At 34.0% G+C, this 23549-nt stretch overlaps 1 protein-coding gene across 1 annotated transcript in view; it reads left to right on the forward strand.

Moving 5' to 3' along the window:
* Positions 1-23549, forward strand: part of SNTG2 (syntrophin gamma 2) — a 213572-nt gene that overhangs the window by 173542 nt on the left and 16481 nt on the right. The window contains exons 12-14 of the mRNA XM_050972453.1: positions 2289-2405; positions 10076-10147; positions 13452-13694. Coding sequence (XP_050828410.1) covers positions 2289-2405; positions 10076-10147; positions 13452-13694 — 432 coding nt within the window. The remainder of the gene's footprint in view (positions 1-2288; positions 2406-10075; positions 10148-13451; positions 13695-23549) is intronic.

Consider the following 23549-nt stretch of genomic DNA (forward strand, 5'->3'; position numbering starts at 1 on the left):
TTTGGAAAAGATCCCCCAAAATGATTAAGGATGCCTCAAGACGTACTTCTCTTTGCTTTCTTAATTTTTTGTAGTTCCAATGTGCCTCATGGTATGACACTGGTTCTTAACTTGCCAGTCAGTCTGGCATCTCTTGCAGATCCTTATCCCACTTTAATTTCATAAGTGTATCTGTCTGTTCTGACATGTCATACATAGACATCTACTTAATTTTCTTCCATCAATTCCCTCCTGAGTGTTTTGCATCTTTTACTTTTCATAAGTATTTAACTAAAAGTACTATATACAAAATTTACTAACTGCTTTATTAAATTTAACACATTAAGTTTCCTGTTATTGCAGCATCTAGATGCTTTATTGCTGCAGGAAAACAATAAATGCAAATAAGAACTTTCATTTATCTGCTATGATTGGATTACATTTTGTTAGTGACTTGTTTTATCTCCATGTAATGAGTGCCATTGCTCATTTTCTTCTTACAGGAACTTTTGGAATGTGTATTAGAGCATGTTAGAAACTTAATAATGTATCAGCGATGTATGGGCAATTTTCAAACAGTGGTGAAAGCAGTGATGAGAAGGGACAGTTTGCAGTATAATGCCTTGTGAGCACTCCTGAAAACTTCAAATGGCATTTTTTAATCAAAAAACAGAATATTTTTTTAATCCCAGACGAACATTCCCACCCACATACTACGATCACATTAAAATCTCAGTAACCCAGTAAACCACAGACAGCTTGTAATTAAGAGCCAACATTTGTTTGTTTTTGTTCTATACAGATTTTGTTGAACTGAATAATTTTTTCTGCTTTTGTTCCATACAGATTTTGTTGAACTGAATAATAATTCTTTCTCCATTTCTGAAATCTAAAAGACCATTAAATAAACCAGTCAATAAGAAAGATATGTAGAAAGAAAGTAAAAACCCCTAAAATTATATTGGATATAATTCTTTTTGTCTGTGTTATTGATATTAAGACCCTGATAAACTGAATATATAATATCATTGTATTAGAGTAGCAACAATAATATAGTATTTTTTTAAGCAATGCAATGTCTGAACATCCTGCCTCAACACTTTTGCTGACTACTGTAGAAACAATGTTTTGGTGAGAGTTATTCAATTTACAGAACAGCAAATCAAGAACTGGAAGGGCTACTGTACTTATTTTGCTGTTTCTTAGATCTCCTTAAAATGTTTGTGCTCAGAAGAACAGTATGGAGAAGGATTGTCTGGCTCAACGTACTGATTTATTATTCATTTATTGATAAGTTGACAAAAACCATAATTGATACATTAATGCCAGCATTAGAAAACAATTTGTGAAGTCTTCATATTATAGGTATGAAAATTCATCCATACAATTAGCGAGGGCTTTGACATTTCTTCCCACTGTAAATCATTTCCTTCTGTAAGTGTAGCCTTAGTTGAAAATGAGCAAGCTGCTAAGCAGTACTTGTACACTCAGATTGATGATTCACTCTAGATTTAAGTACCTGTTTCAAGAGCAGTATATTCCTCTTAATGTATGCAAAATGGAGCCTGGAATGTTTTTGCTTTGTTATTTTTCAGTAAAGGCATTCATGATATTCTGCTACCACACCATGGCATTCTTATTTATGGCATTTCGTTATAAAATTGTATTTACTTCAAAAAGGAAGCATGCAATCTTACTTCATTTCATTTTTTCTTAGCATTCATTTATCTGGAAAATAAAGGCATGCAGCGCAACGCTGCTACCATTGTGTAACTACTGGATTTGATACCTAATTCTTTGAAAACATAAATGTGATAAAGCATATATAAAAATCTATAAACTCTGAAAGACAACAAGTGTGGCAAAGACTTTTAATAACAGTTGCAAACATGAGCCTGGTGAAAGCTGTTTGATTTCAGGTAAATCTAGTGATTTGTTTAGTGTATGTTTAATAGAAATATCAGTATGTCCAAGATTGCTATAGACAAAGTATTATGGTTTTATAAACTGCTGATCTACTGAAATCCTTGGCTACATGTAGGTTTTCTGCTGGCTCAAATGAGAGTCTGCTTTGACCTGCACAGATAGCTTTTAAAACAGGGATTATTTCAGATAAGATTCAGACTACCTGTACTACAAGTTTAAGTCTCTTCAAGGACTTCTGACACACTGGCATTATACTGTATGCTTCAAGAGTATGGAAATGGTTGCAAGGCAAATGTGAAGTAGATGATGCATCCCATACTACTTAAACCACTCACGATCCGCTGAAAAAGAGAACTTTAATTTTCAATTATTTTCTTTTACAGATCATACATATGGGATGGGTAAATGAGAGACTTGAAGGAACTGATTCATCTCAGCTCTATAAATTCAAGTTTCTGGCCCTGAAGGGTTCATCCTTCTACATTTTCAGCACTCCACCGGTAAAAAAGTTGATATTTTTGTATCAGTTTGTTTGTTACAACTGGTTTTGTTTTCCTTTACCAAGTGAAGTGATGCTATTTTGGGATAAACTACTTCATTTACCATTTTCAGCACTCTACAAAGAATGGACAAGTGGGGATGACTGGTAGTAGAGATTACCTGACAGAATCTATTATCCTCTTACAATTTTTTTTGTTGGAGCCTTGGCTTTCAAAAAATGAACAAAGGGGATCCCTTTGATCAATGTGTTGTGTCACCTCAATACTATGATGCACCAGTAAATGTGAAAGAGTCTATAAATCATAAAACTTGTTGACCAGTTTTTGTGCTCTTTTAACATTCCCCAGATGTCTCTCATCAAGGGAAAAACCCCCATAAAGTAAAGACCAAATTCACAGTTTCCAGCAACCTCCTATCTGGAGACTTCAAACCTGGATCTAAAGCCACACTTTGAAGCTGATTGTCATTCTCCTGAGGCCACCTCCTGCCCTGGCTTTTGTTGATGCCCTTCCATGTGGCTCTCTCCAGGATCCCATTGCAGCAGTGCAGCCCTGCAGTGCAGCAGGGCCAGTCTTGGGCTCCACAGCCCTGCCCTGCCCAGCCATGGTCCCACAAGCCAGGGCCACCCAGGGGTCCAGGTCCAGCCCAGGCTCAGCCTGTCACTGCTCCCAGGGACAGGGCTGGTTCCCAGGGCTGGGGCTGCCCCAGTCCCCATGGCTGCTCCTGGCTGGGCCCTGCTGGGATGGAGGCCACCACTTCAGAGCAGCCCATGTGGCAGTGGTTTCTTTCCTGGGCTAAAGCAGAGCTAACACAGCTGTGTTTGGGCTGATGCTGAGCAGGGCTGGTGCAGCCTTTTTATTCTCACTGCTCACCCAGCAAACTGCCTGGGGCTGGGACAGGCTGCGGGGGACACGGCCGGGACAGCTGATTTAAATAGAGCAAAAGGGATTTCCTGTGCCATGAAACATCATGCTCAGGAATAAAAAATGAGGATTTGGTCTTCAAAAGTAGCCATTGCTTGGAGAATGGCTGGGCATTGGTCTGCTTGGGGTGAGCAGTGTGCAATTGCCTTTGCATGAATTTATTTCTTCCCCTTTCCATCACTTATTAAACTGTCCTATTCTTGCCCGATGCATCTTCTCGATTTTGCTCCTACTATTGTCTCTCCTGTCCTATAGCAGGGGAATGGGGAGTTAGTGGGGGGCTGTGTGGGTGTTTGGCTGTGTGACAAGGTAAGTCCACTGCAGGACCATGAGTTGAGACCTGTCTGTCAGGGACCCTGCCCTGACAGACCCCAGAGAGCTCCCGTGGCGCTGGTTCTGTTCCACGTGTCCCAGCTCTGTAGCTGGAAACACAGCTCCCTCCACAAGACTGTGCAGAAAGCTCTTTCACTGCTTTTTGAGATTATTTGATGCTACTACTCTTACCATTGCTCCTACCATGGTTTGGTTGTTTTACTATTTTAAGCAGAAAAAAAAACAGAAAAGAAAGATTGTTTAATCACAAAAATACAAATGTTTCAATTTGCTTGATCTTTAGCAGATACAAGTTTAACATGTTTTATTTCTGAGATCTTGCTATTGCTATTTGTATTCTGAATCAGTGTTGCATATCAGTGTAACCATATAGTGTGCACAGAGCAGATGACCTATAAATTCTACATTTATCTTTATCCATAATTTTACAACTGCTTGTAAAAGGATGTAGTAGAATTTCCACTCTTTTCCTATTCCATTGTGTGTTAAAGGTGACGCGACTGTAAATACAGCTGCTAATTTTCATTAGAATGGAAAACATAGTTATATATGAGCAAAAATAAAATTGTGGGGAAAATTGGATAGTATACTATGAAATAAATCACTATGACAAGTAATATTCTATTTATATGCTATTTCTACAATATCTCAGATGGTGATTCCAGAAATGTAGAGGCTTCACCACAGAAGTAAATATCAAGAATCGTGTGATTAACAGAGAATCGTCCTTTTGCATCCCTGAAGTGGCTTAGCTGATTGTATTGAAGAAATTTACAGATTTCATTTAAACACTGCTATATTAGAAATGTGACACATTTCTAAAAACTGAATATCTGAAAAACATCACTTAACCAGAAGAAATTATTCTTGTGTCAGTTTTAATATACAAGCAGTACTTTATTATATTCTAAAAGCATCTATAAAATTCTTGTCAATTTTCAGATATTGGAAAAGTTCTAAATTCATAGAAAATGAGGAAAAGGTATTCTAAATTATCATTCAAAATCAAAATATTTTTTGTATCTTTGAAAACCTCCAGAAAATAATTTAATGTTTTTATGGAATATGGGCTCGATGGAGGGAACATTTCCACTGTTTGCTTTTTTTATGTTTCCCTTATAGTTCATTATGATTTTTACATTAAAATATTCAGGTAGCCATAACCTTTGATCTGTTGTGTAACCCTTAATTGCAAAACTATCTTTTTAAATATGATTAAATAAATAGCACTGAAATGATTTGACATGAAGGCAGATAGACAATCACTGCATGAGCTGTTTATAATTTTAAGAAAATAATAAATAGAAGAATATTGTGAAAGTAACAGAAATAGTTCCACATGTGACAGTATAGAGAAGCTTGCACAATGTAATTAAGACAAGCAGTGTTTTTGTAAGTTCTAAATACTAAAAAGAATATTAAAAAAAAACCAAACTGTTCTTAGTTTTATTTTTTTTTCCATTAAGGAGTGAAGAGACCAGTGAAATTAGTTACTCTTTACCTAGAAGTATTTTTTCTTGTCATTAGAGCTTTTTAGTACTTCTAGGCAGGTTGGATGCTTCTGCTTAATTCTCAGATAATGCAGCATTTGCTGTATTCCAGTAATAAATACTATTGGCACTTTAATTTTTTTCCTTTAAATTTATTAAAATATTTTTAATATTTTGGGGAGCTCTGGAGACTTCTAGAATCAGATTCTGTGTTCATAAAAGAGTCCAAGAGTAAGTTATATTAATTTGACTTTAGTGATTTTTGAAGTATGATTCTCTTTTACATTCACCCCATATTTCTTTATTTAGTGGTGATCTCTGAGCAGTCATGAAAGTCTTTAATGCCTGTTGTCAGCTCTTGGCTTCTTTTCTCTGCCTCTGTCAAGGCTGGGATTGAAGGCACTCTAGATGATATTTTGTGTTTATTTTTTCATATCTATGTTACAGTCTCACAGGCAGTGAGTTCTGCAGTATTTCACTAACAAGGTGCAAAATGGCTATCTACCTTTTATTACAATGTCTTTTAAGGCTAACCTATCCAATTAAAGAAATGGCACCTAAATTATCTTCACTTTTAACCCAAAAACCAATCACTCAAAGTCCACAATGCAGACTTTTCTATCCAATTACAAAATACCACCCAAACCCATACAGAAGAAGAAAGAAGAAGGTAAAGAAGATAAAGAAGGTAAAGAAGAAAGACCCTCCACCCTAAAACCTCCATCTTGCTCCAGATATATTACTATAGTCTAAGACCCCAAACTTTAAGTTTTCCATCCTGAAATATACACACACTAATAATCAAACTACACACCTGTAATTCCATTGCTGTCAGTCAATTTTGGAAGCCTTCTCCATGGCCTCAGGTCAAATGCAGTGCTCTCCTGGGAGTCAGAGTCTGTCAGCACAGAAAATCTAAAATTCTCAGCATCCAGAACTCCAACACCTATTTTATAATCGCAGAGTTCTCTTCTAGGGAGTAATTTTGTGAGCTAATTGTTTACTGTGTGTGTCAAAATGAGTTTAACTTCATTGTTTTTCTCTCTATTTTAAATTATAACTTTTTTAAGAAAATCCAGTGATTAAAGATAAGTATATTTGAAGTAGGAGTTTGAACTGGTGATGAGATCACCTGGTCTATGTAAAGCTAGATTTTTTTCAGTTTGTTTATTTTCAGGACTCCACTGTAATGTCTGTTTTTAAACCATGGGGAAATTGCAAAAACTCATGCTAAAGTACTTCTGCAACACTTGGAACTTTTGTAACTCTATGTACCTTTTGTCTCCCATTAGAGACTTAGAATTGTAATTTCAGATTACTATTTTTGTAACCCTGTTTGGTTTTATTATCTTTCTGATCAGCTGAGTGTTACCTATCAGTTTGCAAATGTCATTGTTTTGCAATGTTTGCAGTGTTTTGCAATGTATTAATCCTGAAAGGATTAATACAGCTAAATGTCTACAGAACCAAGAACTTAACACATACTACACTGGGTTAGCTAAGGAGGTGGTCTGCCAAGAATATAAATAACAACATTCAGCTCCTCTTGGTCATAAATTCATATAGTAGATCAACAAAAAATTAAATTAGAGGCTTACTGAATGCTAATTGAAACTGTTATGCATTTTGACACTCTTTCTGAAACTGTCTGAACTAAATTCATATGAATGCAAGCATGTCTCATTGAGTCATCTATTCTGAATATAGCTGTTTGAAATGCTGTTTTGTCAAATGCTTCATAAAAAATAATAATGCTATCATGCCAAGAAATTGCAATGTATAGAATACCTGCAGGAACAAGTCCAAGGGGAAATAATGAGGAAAAACTACTTTATTGACTAAGAAATATACTTGGGTATCTCATTTATCTTAGGTACTTGTTACCAGTTATTACATGTGTGATGATGGATAACCTGGAATAAACTGGAACATTTTTTAAATCAAATGAAAGATATTGCAATTTTCATGAACTTTCCTGATTATTTCCAGCTTTTCTTCTTGACTAGGAGTACGTGATTGTTTGTGGGGTTTTAAAAGTAAAGCAGTCTGCAGCAGTAGCATTTAAAACTTAGACATACTATGATAGTGCTGATAAAACAATAAATAATGTCAGCTATCTGTTTAGATTCTAGTATTCCTTTGTAATATATTTATTTTGCCTCCTTAAAATTCCTCTCAACATGCCATTTGTGTTTTGAGAACCTTGCACACAGTGGTATTGAGACTGTTTCACTCTCTAAGTGTGGTAGCCTTTCTCTGACTTAGACAGGTAAAGAAAACCTTGGCTTATATAGGTGACAGCAGTTGTCACTATCACTGCCTGCCACTGCTGAAAAAGTCACATGAGGTTACACAGCATCGAAAGATGAAAGAGATGTGTGGAATAATGGGAAGAAATCTGAAGTATTCAGAGTAAATTTAATGGCACAGCAGTGTCACCTTCATCCATCATTAATAGTGCAAAGATCTCCAACAGTTAAAATTAATCTTCAGGAATCAAAACAAATGATATGGGCAAATGAAAGTCCATTCATATCTCAACAGCTTTCAGGTCGTAGCCTATGTCACCAAAGCCAGTGGCATAAACAGCAAATGAATCAGTGCTTATGCTTCTATGTCTAGCCACTTACAGCAATAAAGGGTTCTCCTGCTGTTAAGTGAAATGGAAAAGATCCTTTCCCTTTGAGAAATTCAAGACCAAATAATGAACTAGCCTCCATTCTACTCTAAGCCTTATTTTGCAAGAAGCATGAATATCCCTTTGGAGGATCAACAGTAATGGAGCAAAACATGTATTATTTAATTATTTTCTTTTCAACACAGCCATCAAAGTACAAAATATTTCCCTGAACATAAGAATAAGCAAAGACCTGCAGTGCTTGCTGTATTGTAAGCCTGTTAAAATGTTAAATTTCTTTCAGAATTGACTTAATAAATCCTCTGTTTCAGTTGTTTCAAAACTTAGATAATTTCTTATTTGTACGATAATCAAATTGCAAAACTCAAATAAAATATTGAATGGACTTACAAGAAGATAAGTAGAAATGGAAACCTAAAAAATAGAAAGTTATGTCTAAAAATTGCTCCCTTTTTATAAAATGATGGGAGGACAAGTTAGTACCTAAAATTTCTTTACATTTCTTTTCTAAACCAGCTGACATTAGATTTAAATTTGAAAAAATTTAAGTAGTACTATGTTCTTTTATCATATAGCTTTTAAATTACCTGTATATAATGTTTTGAGCTTTAATTTTTGAGACATTGCTTATAGCAAAACCAAGTGTATAATCTGTTTTACATATTCTGTATTGTATTCAAGTGATGTTTGCCATTTGATTGTTAAAATATAGAAATATGAAATGGAAAATCCTAGAATGTGAGTCCCTCTATATCCTGAAAAGATGTAGTGCTAGAACTGCTAGAGTTTTTCAGTCCCATTTCAGTAGGTGATCCATAATATCTAAATATATTCATCTAAAGAAACTACTCTAAATCTAAGAGAAGGTGGGAGAAGATTAGATTATTAGATTTAATTCTTAATAATTAGATTATTAGGAATTAATTTAGATTTTTTAAGATTAGAAAGAAACTACCACCAAGTTCACATTCCTCCTCCAAAGGACTCTGAAGTTACATTTCATAACTAACAGAAGTCCCATTAGAGGCCTGTAAGTGTTGTAGTGGTTTGGATTCTCATCAAGTTATTTCAATTCTGTTTAACAGCTTAGAATTTGAAGAGACTTGAAAATTAAATATTAAATAAATTTTAAAAGAACAAAAACATTTTGATACCTCCATGCAAATCATCAGGAGAAATACTAAATTTTTTAAAGGTGAATTATGTGCTACTGTGAACACAGAGAAAAAGGATCTGTGACTGAATTTCTTATTTTTTTTTCTAGCTAAATTTCATTCACATAAACCAGATGTTTGACAGAAAATTTTTTCTTTATTTTAATTGCTTTAATTTATTTTTTCTCCTTTCTTCCTTTTGGTTGGGGTGTGGGAATAGGACAAAGCTGTATAAGCCCTAGAATTTTAAATTATCAAAATTACTATTAAAGTTACCAAAATACTTATTTCCATATGCCAAAAGCCTCAGAGGTGCAACCTAGTCAAATCCTTCATCTATTTATGCAGCCATTCCTGTGCTTTCCCCAACAACTAGGATTTTGCACTAAAACATATAACCAAAAATGATACATATTCCCATTGAATTTTTCCCATGTGTGAGTTCTTTTCTTTTCTTGAACAATGTAGGCTGGGTACTGTTTTTAAAAGAAAGCAGATTATCACATCATATCATTAGGTAGAATTTTGGTAAAACCTCAATCATTCTTGCTGTTCAGATTTTAACAGCCTGTCATGTCAACAGAATTGGGTAATGAAATCAAAAGTAAACAAAATATAGGTGTTTTCATATTATTGAGCCGACAGTTGATATTTTCTTGATTATAAATATTTCAGTCACATAGTCATTTTCCAGTTTTAGAATAAAGATTGAGTTATTGCTTCCCTAGCGCATGTAAAATCAAGACTGAATTTGGGACTACATCTTGATCGTAAGATTTTTTTCATATTGAGACATGAAGCTGAATGACTCCTTGTTTGAGACAGAGTTCTCTGTGTTAGCATCTTGAGAAATAAAAATGCTTATGTAACTAACCACAGAGATTACAAAGATGTTTCCATCATAGGAAAAGAAAAAGTAAATTATTTAACACCTTTTAATTCCTGTTTCTGGAAAAATTTTATATTATTTGACAGCCTTTTGTAAATGCTGGATATTAAATGTAGTGATGTACCTGTATGTAAAAGATCCAGTAGAATAATGATGGGTGAAACCTTTTCCCTTTTTTTTTCATCTGAACATGATTTTCAAAGAAAAAATGTGTTAACAATTATTATTTTTTTATATTATAGGTGAGCACACTAGACTGGGTACGAGCTGAAAAAATCTATAACCTCTGTGAGGTTCTATTTAAAATTCACAAGGTAGGTTTCCCAACAGTTCCAGTGATTTATTTAGTAAAATTAACCTTTTCCTGTTGATGATAAGCTCAAATTAATCTTAACTAGGAATAACTAGTATTCAAATAGTTCATCTACTGTTATAAAAAACTATTTGCAATTGCTAGTGCATTAGCTGTGCAAGTATAAGAAAATATGGAAAATAGGTTAAGCTCCAAGTGAGCAAGTTACTAACATGTTTTCTTACTGAAGAAAGTTTTCAGTATTAGAGCTGTGTGAAGTATCAGTGAGACACACTACTAAGCATAATGATATTAGGTTTTTCTTAGTGGGTCAAATTTTCAAGCAAACATGATGAAAAATAATCTTGCTGTAATTCTTGATCCATATAAAGAAATTTTCATTTTAGAAATTAGAAATATAAAATAATGTCCTTGTTGCATCATATGTATTGATTGTTGTATCAAGTATTGTAGTGGTTTTTCCTTTATAAAGGGCAACATGTTGGGTTTGTTTCCCATAGAATTAATTTTCTTCCCCCAACTAGAAAAAGTTGTGTTTTCTGTCCCAATTAAAGATTTGCATCAAAATTTTGCACTTTGTGTAAATAATTGACTTTTGGAATATATTGTCTAGTAAATTGCATCAGATAGATTAATTTTGTTCTCCAACAAAACTAAAACCTTTGCAGGTGAGATAAGGCTACTATTTGTCTAGGAGAGTAAAGAATATTTTCAGAAAAAAACCCTATCTTTTCAGATAAAATACTATTTCACTGAAAAATTAAAGCTCATCTTTAGTTCTCACCAGCTGCTGCCCTTCTCTGCTGTTTCTCTTTGACCACACAGTTATGTGGTGGAAAAGGCAGGTTGTTGCTGTTACCTGTTACAGATTCTGCACTGAAGCAAAAGTGCTTAAGGTTTTTGATTTGGTCTTGGTGGGGTTTGGTTTGGTTTGGTTTGGGGTGTGAAGGTTTTTTTGTTTTGTAGGGATTTTTTATTTGTTGGGGATTTTTCTGATGCAGGTTATTCAGGACATGGGAAGGAAGTGTTTTGGCACTGCCATGCCAGGAAAACAGTAGTCCTGGAGTTCAGGACTAGAGCTCAACTCCAGAGGTACAGGAGGAGAGCCATATTCTTATAGTCATGGCATTATTTTTGTGTGACCACGTCTCCAGCTGGGAACATATGGGCAAAACAGGTCCTTCCCATCACTAACATACCAACAAAAAGTGGATGTTCTGACAGAGATCATTTATTTAGTCTCCTTCATATTTTTTTATAATTTTACTTTTGGCTCATAAGTAAATCAGGCACCAATGAAATATATATACACAAAGATTTTTGGGAAGATTTTCCTGTGGCTTGGGTTTTGGTTTTGTTTTTTCTCCTATAAGTGTTACTGCTAAAACTCAGTTCTTCCTGGAATATTATGGTAATTTCAAGGATATTCTGTCATTCTGCAACTTCTGCAGTACTTTTTCATTAAGAGGCAGAAGTTAGGAAATAAACTACTCACAGTTCAACTCTTTATGTTCTTGACATTTTAATAAATGAATGCTTAATTGCCAGTCTTCATGAATACGTAAGCTAAAGTGCAAAAGCTCAAATTGAACTCTTAACTTCTTTTCTGTTGATTCTTTGGTATAAATGACAATTAGGCAAACAGAACAAATCCAAAAAAAATTGAAAGAGATAAGGTTTCTGCATTAGATATGATAGACTTACATTGTAAAAGCTGCCATTTGAGGAGGGGGTTCTTCAGGATTTTCAGAAGCTGGTAAGAACTGGTGCAAAACTGTGGGAGAGTGTGTTTTGTATCTTCTCACAAAAGATGGATTTTAAGGAGCAGTGTTCTTGTTACACACCTAATTGTAAGCTTCTCATCTGTGTTTATTATGATGCAAGAGTTAAACACAGAAAATATCAATCCAATATGGAACTGAAATTTTAAAACAGAATGTTTGATATATTTTAGATTTGGATGTATGTATACATAAATATAAATACATAAATAGGTGAATTAAAATTCATATATAAAATATGACTTTGCATATTTCTGTTCATTTGGTGGCAACAGCCAGATGATTTGAAATGTAATGTCTTGCATTGAATGTGTCTATTCTTATTGCTTGCCTCATAATTCAAACTCTTACTGTAATCCTGTACATTTTTAAAAGTCATTTGTCTTTAAAACATTTTATTTTCTTTTATTATCTGGTATTTTCACATGCAAATTAAAAAAAAAAAAAAAATCTTCTAAAAGCCAGGAAAGGCAGCACTAAGTCTTGAAGCAGATGTAATACCTGTCACTCCATAGCTGCTGAACACCAGAATATATGTAAGAATTTTCTTCAACTTTCTTTTCAACAGTGCAAAGGAGTGTTGTAAAATAACTGAGCTTCAAATCTGTTCTCTCCTCAGGTAGTAGCAGGGCCAATTTTGACAACACAGTGCTTTGTACCCTGGTGGCAATAATGTGGTGCTCCCAAGATGCCCCATGAATCATTGCTAATTATTTTGGGGTTCCAGGCTTTTCTGCTTCGTAATATCACAGAGAAATGGGGATAGGAAAGGGGTTTTATCTGAAAAACAGAAAAACAAAAATATGTGTAATTTGGAAATTCAAGCAGTGAAAGTACTTAGATGTATAAATTGTAGCTTTTTAATTTAGTTTTCTTTTCCTCTATATTTAATCAATGTTAATCAATGAAGTATTGCAATATTAGGGAAGTTTCTTGTATTAATTTTTTTATATTTACAAAACATTGTATTGCAGGTATATTTTTTATTATGAAAGTTTAATGAAAACTTTCTCTTCTTTATCTTGAAGGTGGTGGCAGGATCTTATTTCAGTCTCCTTGTAGTTACAGAACAGTATTGACGGCTATTGGAGGATATGTTCATGATGCCATTTCCAGAATTAGCCCTGGGGTGCTTGATAAATTACTTCATTCCTTGGGGTTTAGCATATTGGAACCCAAGTAGAATGGAGTAATTATCATCTCCTGTAGAGCTGGTTCACAGCTCCTGGAATGTTTTGAAACGTTCAGGGATTTCCTTCTTTTTTCACTATAAACAATGTAGTTGTACAAGCTCCCTTTAAATTATATATGTATTGCTTAGGTAGTTTTGACATATTTTGGAACTGCAGTAGTAGTTGGATTAAAAGATAGGGAATAAAGCAAATAAGAAGCAAAGAGAGAAGCTGTTTTTGACATAATTATTTAACATTTCTTCAACATAATTGTTGACATAATGGCATAGTATACCCAAGTACCCAATCACTTACAGAAGACAGTGTTGCTTCAGTTGTTTGGTTATGCCAGATGAAGAATCACATACTGAAACATATCTTTCAGCTCTGGCTTGCTGATGATTGCTGGCTACAAGCAAACTTGTATTTAGGTATTCACCAGGACTTTGATCTTGAAGACCAGAGGCCGTATTGTTTCAGTGTTATGGTTGGACATGGCAAGAGCCACTATTTCAATGTAGAGCTGGGCAGTGAATTGGCAGTGTGGGAGAAATCATTCCAAAGAGCAATTTTCTTGGAAGTTCAAAGAACAGGGGTAAGTAGTGAACAATTTAAATCATTTAATCTGTAAAATAAGTATAATAGTATAAGATTTTGGTTTTTATGTTTAATAATTTCATTCAGTTGAAGTCCTCCATGCCTAAGTATCTGAGTTCCTTTAATACACTGAAGACTTCTGAAAGCTTCATCATCACATCAATATTTTTCTGTCAATGACTGCATAATACCCATCAATGAGCATGCTATGACAGATTGAAGATTGAAAGTAACAATTTGTAAGTTCACCTTGATTATTAAAAACTGGAAATTAATATATTTTACCACTGGAAAACTCAGGAGTTTATTTAGTCCAACTTGAACATTTTCTTCCAGAAAGCTGACTTTCTTCTCACATAAGGTAAATATGATTTTTTACATAATGCTTCTGTATTCAAAGAAATATTTTGCTCTTATATTGTTAATTGTGAATTGGGATTGTCCTTGTTAACATTGGAAGAGTTGAAGACAGTATAAAAGTTAAAAGAAGTTTGTAATGGTCTTGAATTCTCAAAATAAACAGCAGATTATCACTTTCTGCTGGCTAATAAATCTAGATCCATACTCTCAAGTGAACTGGATCAATGGTATGGGAGTATATTCATTGAGACTATAGGCCTTCTCCAATTAAAATATATATTTGCACACTTTTACGCAAATGCAAACTTGATTTGGTATGCTCAGGTGTCCAGTGCCCTTTGAGCCTCCTAAAGACCTTTGAAACACTGAGAACAGTGGATCACAGCATTGTATTAACACGACTTACAGGGGGCAGTAGTCCTATCTCAGGTGGTTAATCAGCTTGTCTAAATTTCCAAATCTCTGAGATTCTCAACAGGTTTCTGGGTTCTTACAAAGTACTTACTTAGAACCCTTCTATTTGTCTCTTTAGACTGATGAAGGAACAAAAAGATTTTGTAAGAGTTGTTAATACTGAACTCCTGAGAAGGAATGCAGTTCTTCAGGAAAAAATTGATCCTCATATATATTATCCATATAAAACCGAATAACATATACATGAAATTAAGTATAACAAGCATGCAGATTAGCTGGCTCTTTATCTGATTAGATTTCTGAATATTTATTGTTAAATCTAAAAACTTGCTTTTATCCTTAAAATTAAGGAATGATTCTTTGCTTGTGGAATGATCTTTTCTAATTTGAATCTGTCATCTAGACTCATTTCACACAAAAGACATTAAATTTCCTGCAGCTGTGGTTTAACCTATCTGAGACCTCCAGGAAAGTAATTCAAATAAAATCCTGATTACAGTGCTCAAGTGTCCATATGTGTTTTCCTATGTCTTCATTTTCTCTCACATAGCTGGATACATCCAAATTTACTGTAAACTACTCTGTCAGTAGAGTTCAGAGTACTGTGGTCAGTCTCCAGCAGTGAAAAGTCTTTTTACTGCACTATTTTCTTTCTGCATTCAAAGCATAAAATCTGTCGTGAGTGCTTTTCTTTTCAGAATGGTGTCAAGAGCAGCATGAATGAGGTGCAATTTAATATTACATAGAATATTTCAAGTCATAGAAAAAGAACTGGCATTCCAGTGTCCAGAAAATTCAAGCTTTTCACTGGTATGTCAGTCTGTAAAAGTTCTTTCTTTTGGATAATTTTGGAAATCATTTTTTATTCATAAATGATTGGGCAAGATTCATGGCAGTTGCTGGATTGCATTGTGCCATTTCAGCCACTCTTATTTAAATGGAGCTTGGTCCTGTTTGATGTTGAGTGCAGTTAGGATCTTGCCTATGAGTTTTTGTTAACCTTTTCCTGTACATACCCTTTGTATTTGGTGTTCCTATAATAAGAGCTGTATTTCTGAGAAGATTCTGTCCTTACACAGTCTATGAGGAGCAATGCTAAGGTGCAGTGGTCCTTTTGAATTGTATCTGCCTGTGTTGTGTGATTTTTTTACATTTCTTTTGAAAATGGCAGCAGCAGTAGATGACAGAAAGAATGCAATAAAGCAGGAAGAAACACCCCTCACAATATTGCTCCCCTTTGAGCTATCTTAAATCCCTATTTCAAGCTGCAATTGTTTACAAAAATTTTACCGAGAAACTCTGAAATTCAGTGACCCTGGTGAAATTAATCTATTTGCAGACAATGATAACAAACAAACAGATGTTGAATACATGTGCTAGAAATACATGGGGTTTTTTCCCTAGAAAAACTATTGTAGTTGCTGATGGCATAACTATGATAGATGGCGGCAATGAAAATGCAGGAGAAGCGAGACAGAAAGGCAATTGAAAGAGAGAAAAAGTGTTGTTAAAAAGTATTTCCATGAGGCTGGTAATAAAAGTCAGCATTGCAATGGTGGAAGATAGGCAGTGAAATCCTCTCAGTCATACCTTGAAGTTAAATCGTCTCCTGCAAATCCCAGCATGAATGCCTGTTTCACCTGGAACATCCTAAACAGTCCAGGATGAAAAAGGATGCTCAGATTGAGTAATTTTTCTTTTGGTTTTTTTGAAGATATTTATGGTGTAGAAAATCTTCAAAAATAAAAGGCTAGCACATTTTTCTAAGCTCTTACTAACTTTTTGACCCTTCAGGTTGGTCTTGTTAATAGCATAGGATATTATTCCACATTTTTTTCAGTGATTTTTTTTTAAATTTCTCAATCAGTATTCTTCCTTTACGTCAGACTAGTTTTTTCCAAAGAAAATTATTTTGACTCATCTGTGTCTTGGATATGATTATTAAATTAATGCAGAAACATCTCAAAGGGATGATTTGGATTAGTTCTGTTCAGTAGGAGGATGGAGGAAAATATTGGAATAATGGACAGAGGAAAGAGTCACTAATATATTATACTGCCAGCTGTAGAAAAATTGGACCAACAGTTTTGTCATTTTGAAACCTTGTACATGTAAGCTTTGTTTGATGGCTGGAAGAGGAAAGAGGAGAGGAATCTGTTTTACAAATGAAAGAAGTATCAGGAGACTGAAAGAAACCATGCAGTGGGAAAATCAACTACCACAGTGTTTCTAAAGTACCTGCAGTAGATATATATATAGTGATAAGACATGATTGCATACTCTCCTCACGAGCAATTCTAACACAAAGAAAGTTTTCCCTTCATAATTCCAGCTGTTATGAACATGCTGCAAGTTCTTTCCAATCTTCATACAGCTGAATAACCTGCAGTACTGAAACCATTTGTGTTACTTGGACAAAGTATTTTTTTAATATGAGTTACTCCAAGAATTAGAATAGCCTGGATCCCATTCAATTATAACAAAATAATCAAGAATTTTTGCTGCCTCATTATTTTTTTTGCTTAAAGGTAAGTACTTCTAGTTAACTTCTTTCCATTTTGTTCCATGATTCAGTGACATGATTCAGATAAATAAACTCTTCAAATAAAATTATTTTTTATTTTTTTAAGTCAGGGAAATGTATAGAGAAATGTTAGCAGTAAAATTCATATTCCTGGAATGATACGGGGTCCTCCTGTGAAGAATAAATGTGACAAATAAATCAAACAAAGCAAGCAAAGCAAACAAATGAAGATTAATGAATGCTGCAAGTTATTTCAGTTAGCACAATTGGAAATCCAAAATCATTTTATAATGAACATAAATGTATGATGCATTTTTCCTGTGTTTTCCCACTTTTAAAACCAGTTAACATAAATCCCATATTCTGTGGATGTTTATGTTTTTGTATGCATTTTTAATATGTTTTTATTTTCTGGGAAGTTAGCACCAAACCATTCTCTATAGTAAGATTCTTGATTCTGCATATATGACTCAGAATCGTTGTGACTCAGAATTGCTCTCAGACAGATTATGTCTGTTCCTAGATAAAGCAAAAATAGTTATTGGGAATAATTGTGCATGCAAAGACCTAGAGCTTCGTTTCTATAGGATTCCCACATTAGTCTTTAAATTTTCTCTTTACAAATATTTTGCTACTAAAACACCATGATGAAAATTCCTAAAAAATTATATAATAGATAAGTGCAATTGATAATTTTGGTTTTTTTGTTTTGTAAGCAACAATTAATTGCTTTTGCATATTAGTTATTCCAGCCAGTTACTGTTTTCCTCTTTGAACTTGAGTCTTCCATGCTTATAAAAGGTGACAGACATGAGAGTGACGTAGCTTACACAATGCTTAATTCACCATCTTCCTGTTCCACTTTAACATTTCCCCCTATACACTGTGCCTTCTTCAGGCTGATCAGTAAGAAGTACGTAAGGAATTTGCAATCATGTTATTGATCGTTAAAACCAACCAATCAACCAAAAAATCACATATCTATTTGGAAGAATTGGTTAACTCAATAACTTTTCCTCAGCTTTATATGTCTTTGCCTTTTTGCTTGATGGACTATTTTTCATTAATTATCTGATCCTGTTTATCTTTGGTATCCTCTCTTCTATCCCTCTTTTAATTTTCTTTATAATACCTTGTCATAGATTTTGCTAGTTCATCAGTTTGAATAAATTTCTAATGTATTCATAATATTTTCATCAGAGAAAATGAAGTTTCTTTCCATGAAAAATGTATTGTTCATTGTGCAAATCCTTTCAGAATACTGTTGACAGGTGTTGCTTTTCACCCTTTGGTTTTCTAGTAAAGATTTATGGGTTTAAAGTTTCCTTTATAAAACTGGTCCATGTAATGCTTCCTTCTCATCATTCCTTCTCAGCTCAGGAAATATTCTGTGCAACCTCCTCATTACAGTACCTGCTTGCTGTTTGTTCTGGACTGTTCCTTTACTTTAGATGCATATCTTTGTTAAAATATCTTTCTTAAAGGGTTCACTACAATTAATTTAAGACATAGAGAAGTGAATAAGTTCTTTCCAATTGACGTCCACAACCTTTCAAGGAAACCAGGGGTTTTTGTCATAATTTCCCTTTATAAGCATTCAGTTGACTATATTGTATAAAATAACAGTGCAATAGTGACTGTATGTATACAAGCTACTTACTAACCAGTCACAAACAATAATTGATTCATAACATGAAAAGCAGTGTTTATATTTTAAATCACATAGTTGCTTCTGTGGTATGTAAAATCACATAATGATGAAAGATCAAAAAGAAAGAACTGCACAAAATTGCACTGATATTTTAAGACTTCACATTTTCACAAAATTATTGGGTAAATAGCTCCCATATCTTGCGCAGCTCAAGAAAGAGCCAAAATTAATTTAGTTAGGCATTTATTCTTTGTCCACTGGAGACAACTATAAATTTCTCATGATTTCAAAATTAGGAGCCAGATGGAGAAAATCCCTTACATAGAAGCTCAATGGCTTCTAAATATTTTTTTTTGTAAACTGAACTTCAGTGCATATTTTATCAACATGCCTTCATATTTGCTTAACGCTGAGTGTTCAACAGGTCTCAGATATAAATAGTGATGTGTGCTGGTCAGAGTTATGGATTCCTTGCATTCCCAGTGTATGGGAGCCAAGCTGCATGGAAGTGTGGAATTAGCCCCATCTGAAACTACTTTTTTAGAATGAAAGGTACAAGTTCAATTGAAGATTTTGGATTTAGAGAAAACAGAAGAGTTTGTGATATTCATATCAAGACTGCCTACAAGAAGTTCAGTTCCTGTGTTTCCTTCCTGCAACATTATACAAAATGTGCTTTCTAGTGACATTTTGAATTATCTTACTACAACTCAAGTTAGATGTAATCAGAATAGATTTTAGAGACTGTGTCCCCACTTGAACTTGGTCAGAGATTATGTTTCCACTTATCTATCATAGCTTACTGAAGTCTTCCAACTGCCTGACTCCTGAGATACGCAGAACTTTGGCTTTCTCAGCAATGCTGACGTCAAAACAAACACACTCATTGTTTCTGGGCATTTTTGGGAATTAAGTGGTGCTGTAGAAATAGTAGACTAAACCACCCTCGGAGACTGAGCCAAAAGAAGTTCACTTAAATAAACAAAACCTGGCAGAAATTAGGTAATATTAATAGGTAGTAATTGTCATTTCTCTGATCCATAATTGGACAATTATGATTTTATTAATTCTTTATGGTGGTTTGAGAGTTTCAATAAATAATGATTGGTGTTTGCAGCTCCTTGTGAGCTGCAAATACTGTAGTGAATTGCAAAACTATTAAATAGAGTTGGCCAAGTTTTTTGGGTTTTGTTTTTTTTTTATTCTGTGATGATTGCAAAGCATGTATGAGACAGAGTTATATGTAGGAGTCCCTTTAAGACTGGAAATGCCACCATTTTCTAATTTCAGAACTAATATCTGAGACAAACATTTAAGCAAAGGAAATATTCTCCTTATATTCAGGCGAGATATTAAATAGCATTTAGATTAGGTGAGATTTATAGTGTCATTACAAGATACTCTCCAGTTTGTTACAGGAAGCACTCAGTTTAATTACACAATTAAGTTTTAGATTGTTTTCATTATGCACAGAAAGCTTCTTAGAATTACAATTACAATTTAACTGGTCACCTTTAGAGATGATGTTTGATTCTAATTCATTTCCACACTAATGCAAAAAAACTCACCATTCTCCAACACAAAGAAAGGTTCTGAGAACCATACAGATTAATAGTAAATACATTTTCAATAATTATTAATAATTCAACAATTGACATAACAGATGAAAATCAAACAATGCATTTATTGGAACATTTAAAACAGCGAGAGAATGTACCAATTTTCAAGGCTATTGAACTCAAACTTGTTTCTATATTCTGTATGTTTGACATAATTAATATAAAATGTTGGCCATTATTTCTGAAAATATAATGTACTCTTAATATTAGATTTATTTTGATTAAATGAATAAATCTAAATAATTTTATATGACATATATTTATTTCTAAATCCAAATATTTAGATACAAATGATGTCATGGGAATTTAGGCTTGTTATTATTTTTCAGAGGATCTTATAGACTTGAATAAGGAATAAACCACAAGAGAGCTGGAGAGGGACTTTTTCAAGAGCATGTAGTGATAGAACAAGTGAGAATGGCTTTAAAATGAAAGAGTGCAGGTTTAGATTACATGTTAGGCAAAAGTTCTGTACAGGAAAGTGGTGAGACACTGAACAGGTTTCCCAGAGATGCTGTGGATGCCCCACCCCTGAAGGAGTCCAAGGCAGGTTGGATGGGCTTCTGATGAACCTGGTGTTCTGGAAAGTGTGCCTGCCTATGGTGGGTGGGCCCATTTTGGAACCCTTCCAACTCAAACCATTCTATGATTCTTTTAAATCTGTCAAGAATTTGCTGTGAAGAATTTACTGTCATGGAATTTGAAATTTATAGAGTAATATTACCTTAGAATTTTCATGCTGAATTTTATGGTTTTAATTTTGGTGTTCCGTATCATTCTCCACCCATGACTTACAAGAATCGTGCAGAAGAAGAAAATCCCAGTAAAAACGTCACTGATTCACAACTTAACTGTACTCAGGAATGTCACTTGATGATATTTCTGATTAATTCCCTCTTCAACTGTGAAATTCCAGAATTTAAAAATCACCAGAAATAAAAGTGTTTGTCATTATGTAGTAACAAACTGCATGAGAATGAAGTCGTCTTTGCTGAAGTAAGCTAGTAGTGGTCAACTGGTTCTACTAAAATAAGCAGTGTCAGCTTGATTACTGTGATTACCACTGAGAATCTGCCTTAGGTTTATGAAAATATGCTTGGGACACGTAGGAAATATAGGAAACTCTTAACATAAAGTCACTATTGATTCTTGCTTTTCTTTATGGAAAAAATGAGTTGCTGTAAAACAATGAAAGTATTCCTCAGACACAGAAATGAGGAAGTACAATCTCTTTCTGACATAAGTGAAGGCTAAACACAATTTGAATTTTCCCTGCTAGAAGATATCCATTTCTTAGTTGCTGCCCTTAGATTTTGTCCTCCTGCATCCATTTCGCTCACTGCTTTTTCCTACAGCCATTGTCTGTCTGTTCAGCAAAGAGGGTAGCAAGTCTTTTCTTCTGTCAGATTTACTTTAGCCATAGGTTCATATCACAGAGAGAATGCCATGGCCAAGAGTTGGTATCCACCCCTGCATTATCTGTCTTGCCAAGAAATAGCTGAACCTACAGATTCACCTCAGTCTTCCTACAAAAACACAATTCCCTGTGGAGAAAAATTCACTTCATCCCACGTGTACATGTAATCCTAATATCTGAATGCTGGTTAAATGCCTTGTCTCAGTGATGCTGAAAGTTTCTGAAAAGACAGTCTGTCCAAGGAGTGCTCTTCTAAGCAAACCATTTTTGCAGTTGGCTGCTATAATGTCATGAGCATTAAAAATGAAAAATTACAAATAGATAAGATAGTTTTTTCAGTAGATGACCTAAAGGGAAAAGTTCCAAGTTGAGCAGTATCCTAAGTAAGCAAGCATTTAAAGCATTGATGTATTAAACCTAGGTATTATTTTCTAAAGCACTGAGCTAGTCCCACTTCTACTGAAATAAATAGAAACTTTCTTTGAAATTCAGTGAAAATATAATGAGCCATCATTTGAGTCCTTTGAAAAATCTTACTTTTACTGCCAGAGAGTGTCTTGTATACATATATGCTGAATCACAAATGTGCATAAATGATTTAAAAAACAACTATAACATCTTGAAATCATCAGATTACAGTACCATCTTTTATAAGAGAATGCACTTTTCATACTAATAACAGCAAGGTTTGCAAAAAAGAGTCATTTTAGGATATTAAGATGTAATTGCTTTGGCAGCAGGAACAGCAGATCTTGAAGGAATTTATAAGTCTTTAAATCAGATTTGGTTTGTTTCGATTAAGTGGTTTTATTTGTATCTATCCATAATTATCAAGATTATGTAACCTGTTAATTGTGACATGATGAATTCCTTAAAGGTATGGGCAAATGAGTGGATCTGCCATGGTTTCTAAGTAAAGATTATATTAATTTGATCACATTCACTGATCCTTTTTTACTGGTATATGGAACAGGAATACACCTGAGCTTTGGGAGTCTGTTCTAGATGAAATTTCTGAAAACTCTCATGCTTTTGCTGAATAACAGATTTCATTGTTGCTTTATTTTCTCATATATAATGTGAATTCAGAGTAACAATGCTTTTGGTGTACTTTATAAACATGTTCTGAAAGTTGTTTTTTTTTTTTAAAAAAAAAATATATATATAAAATATTTTATGCTAAAACCCCAATTTTTTTAAAATATGAAAGAGCCAAAGCATCTACATTTTTAATTCAGCGATTCTGCTGTTTCAAAGAGTTTCAAAAACCTTTCTGTTTAGCATTAGTCATTCTATGCACAAAGACTCTTGGAGGTTTTGCAGGCTCTGTTCAGAATTAAGGGGATTAATTTGGCCTTCTAGTACTCTCTCAGTGTCAGCTGATAAATATTTCTCAGAACAACCATAATAACACTTGTTGCTCTTATCTTTATTTTCACATCCTGCTAGGATTTTTTATGCTAAAAGAGGAATTTTCAAAAATACTTTTTTTGACATATCTGGTCCCATATTAAGACTTTTATCAAACTATATTTTTTTAAATACACTGGATGCATTGAGACACCTTACTCCTGTCACTCCTGTATGATTTAGAAGCTTTTAAAAAGCTGCCTTATAAAATCCTAATGCAAGAATCTGTGTTCCAAACAATTTTTTCCCTCCCTGTCACTATATCTTAAATGCTGGTTTACATTATTTTTTATTTACAACGCAGAAGAAAATAACACATTGTTTAAGTCCTTCTCCCTTGCATGCATTTAAGTTCCTCTGAAAAGTCATACAAAGTTCCTTCCAGTTTTTACTGACATTGATAGAAAACCAAAGAAAATATTAAATGTAAGGTGGTGAGAGATTTGGTCTTAGAAGTA

The sequence above is a fragment of the Serinus canaria genome, chromosome 3, assembly GCF_022539315.1.
Source record: "Serinus canaria isolate serCan28SL12 chromosome 3, serCan2020, whole genome shotgun sequence".
Taxonomy (NCBI): Eukaryota; Metazoa; Chordata; class Aves; order Passeriformes; family Fringillidae; genus Serinus; species Serinus canaria.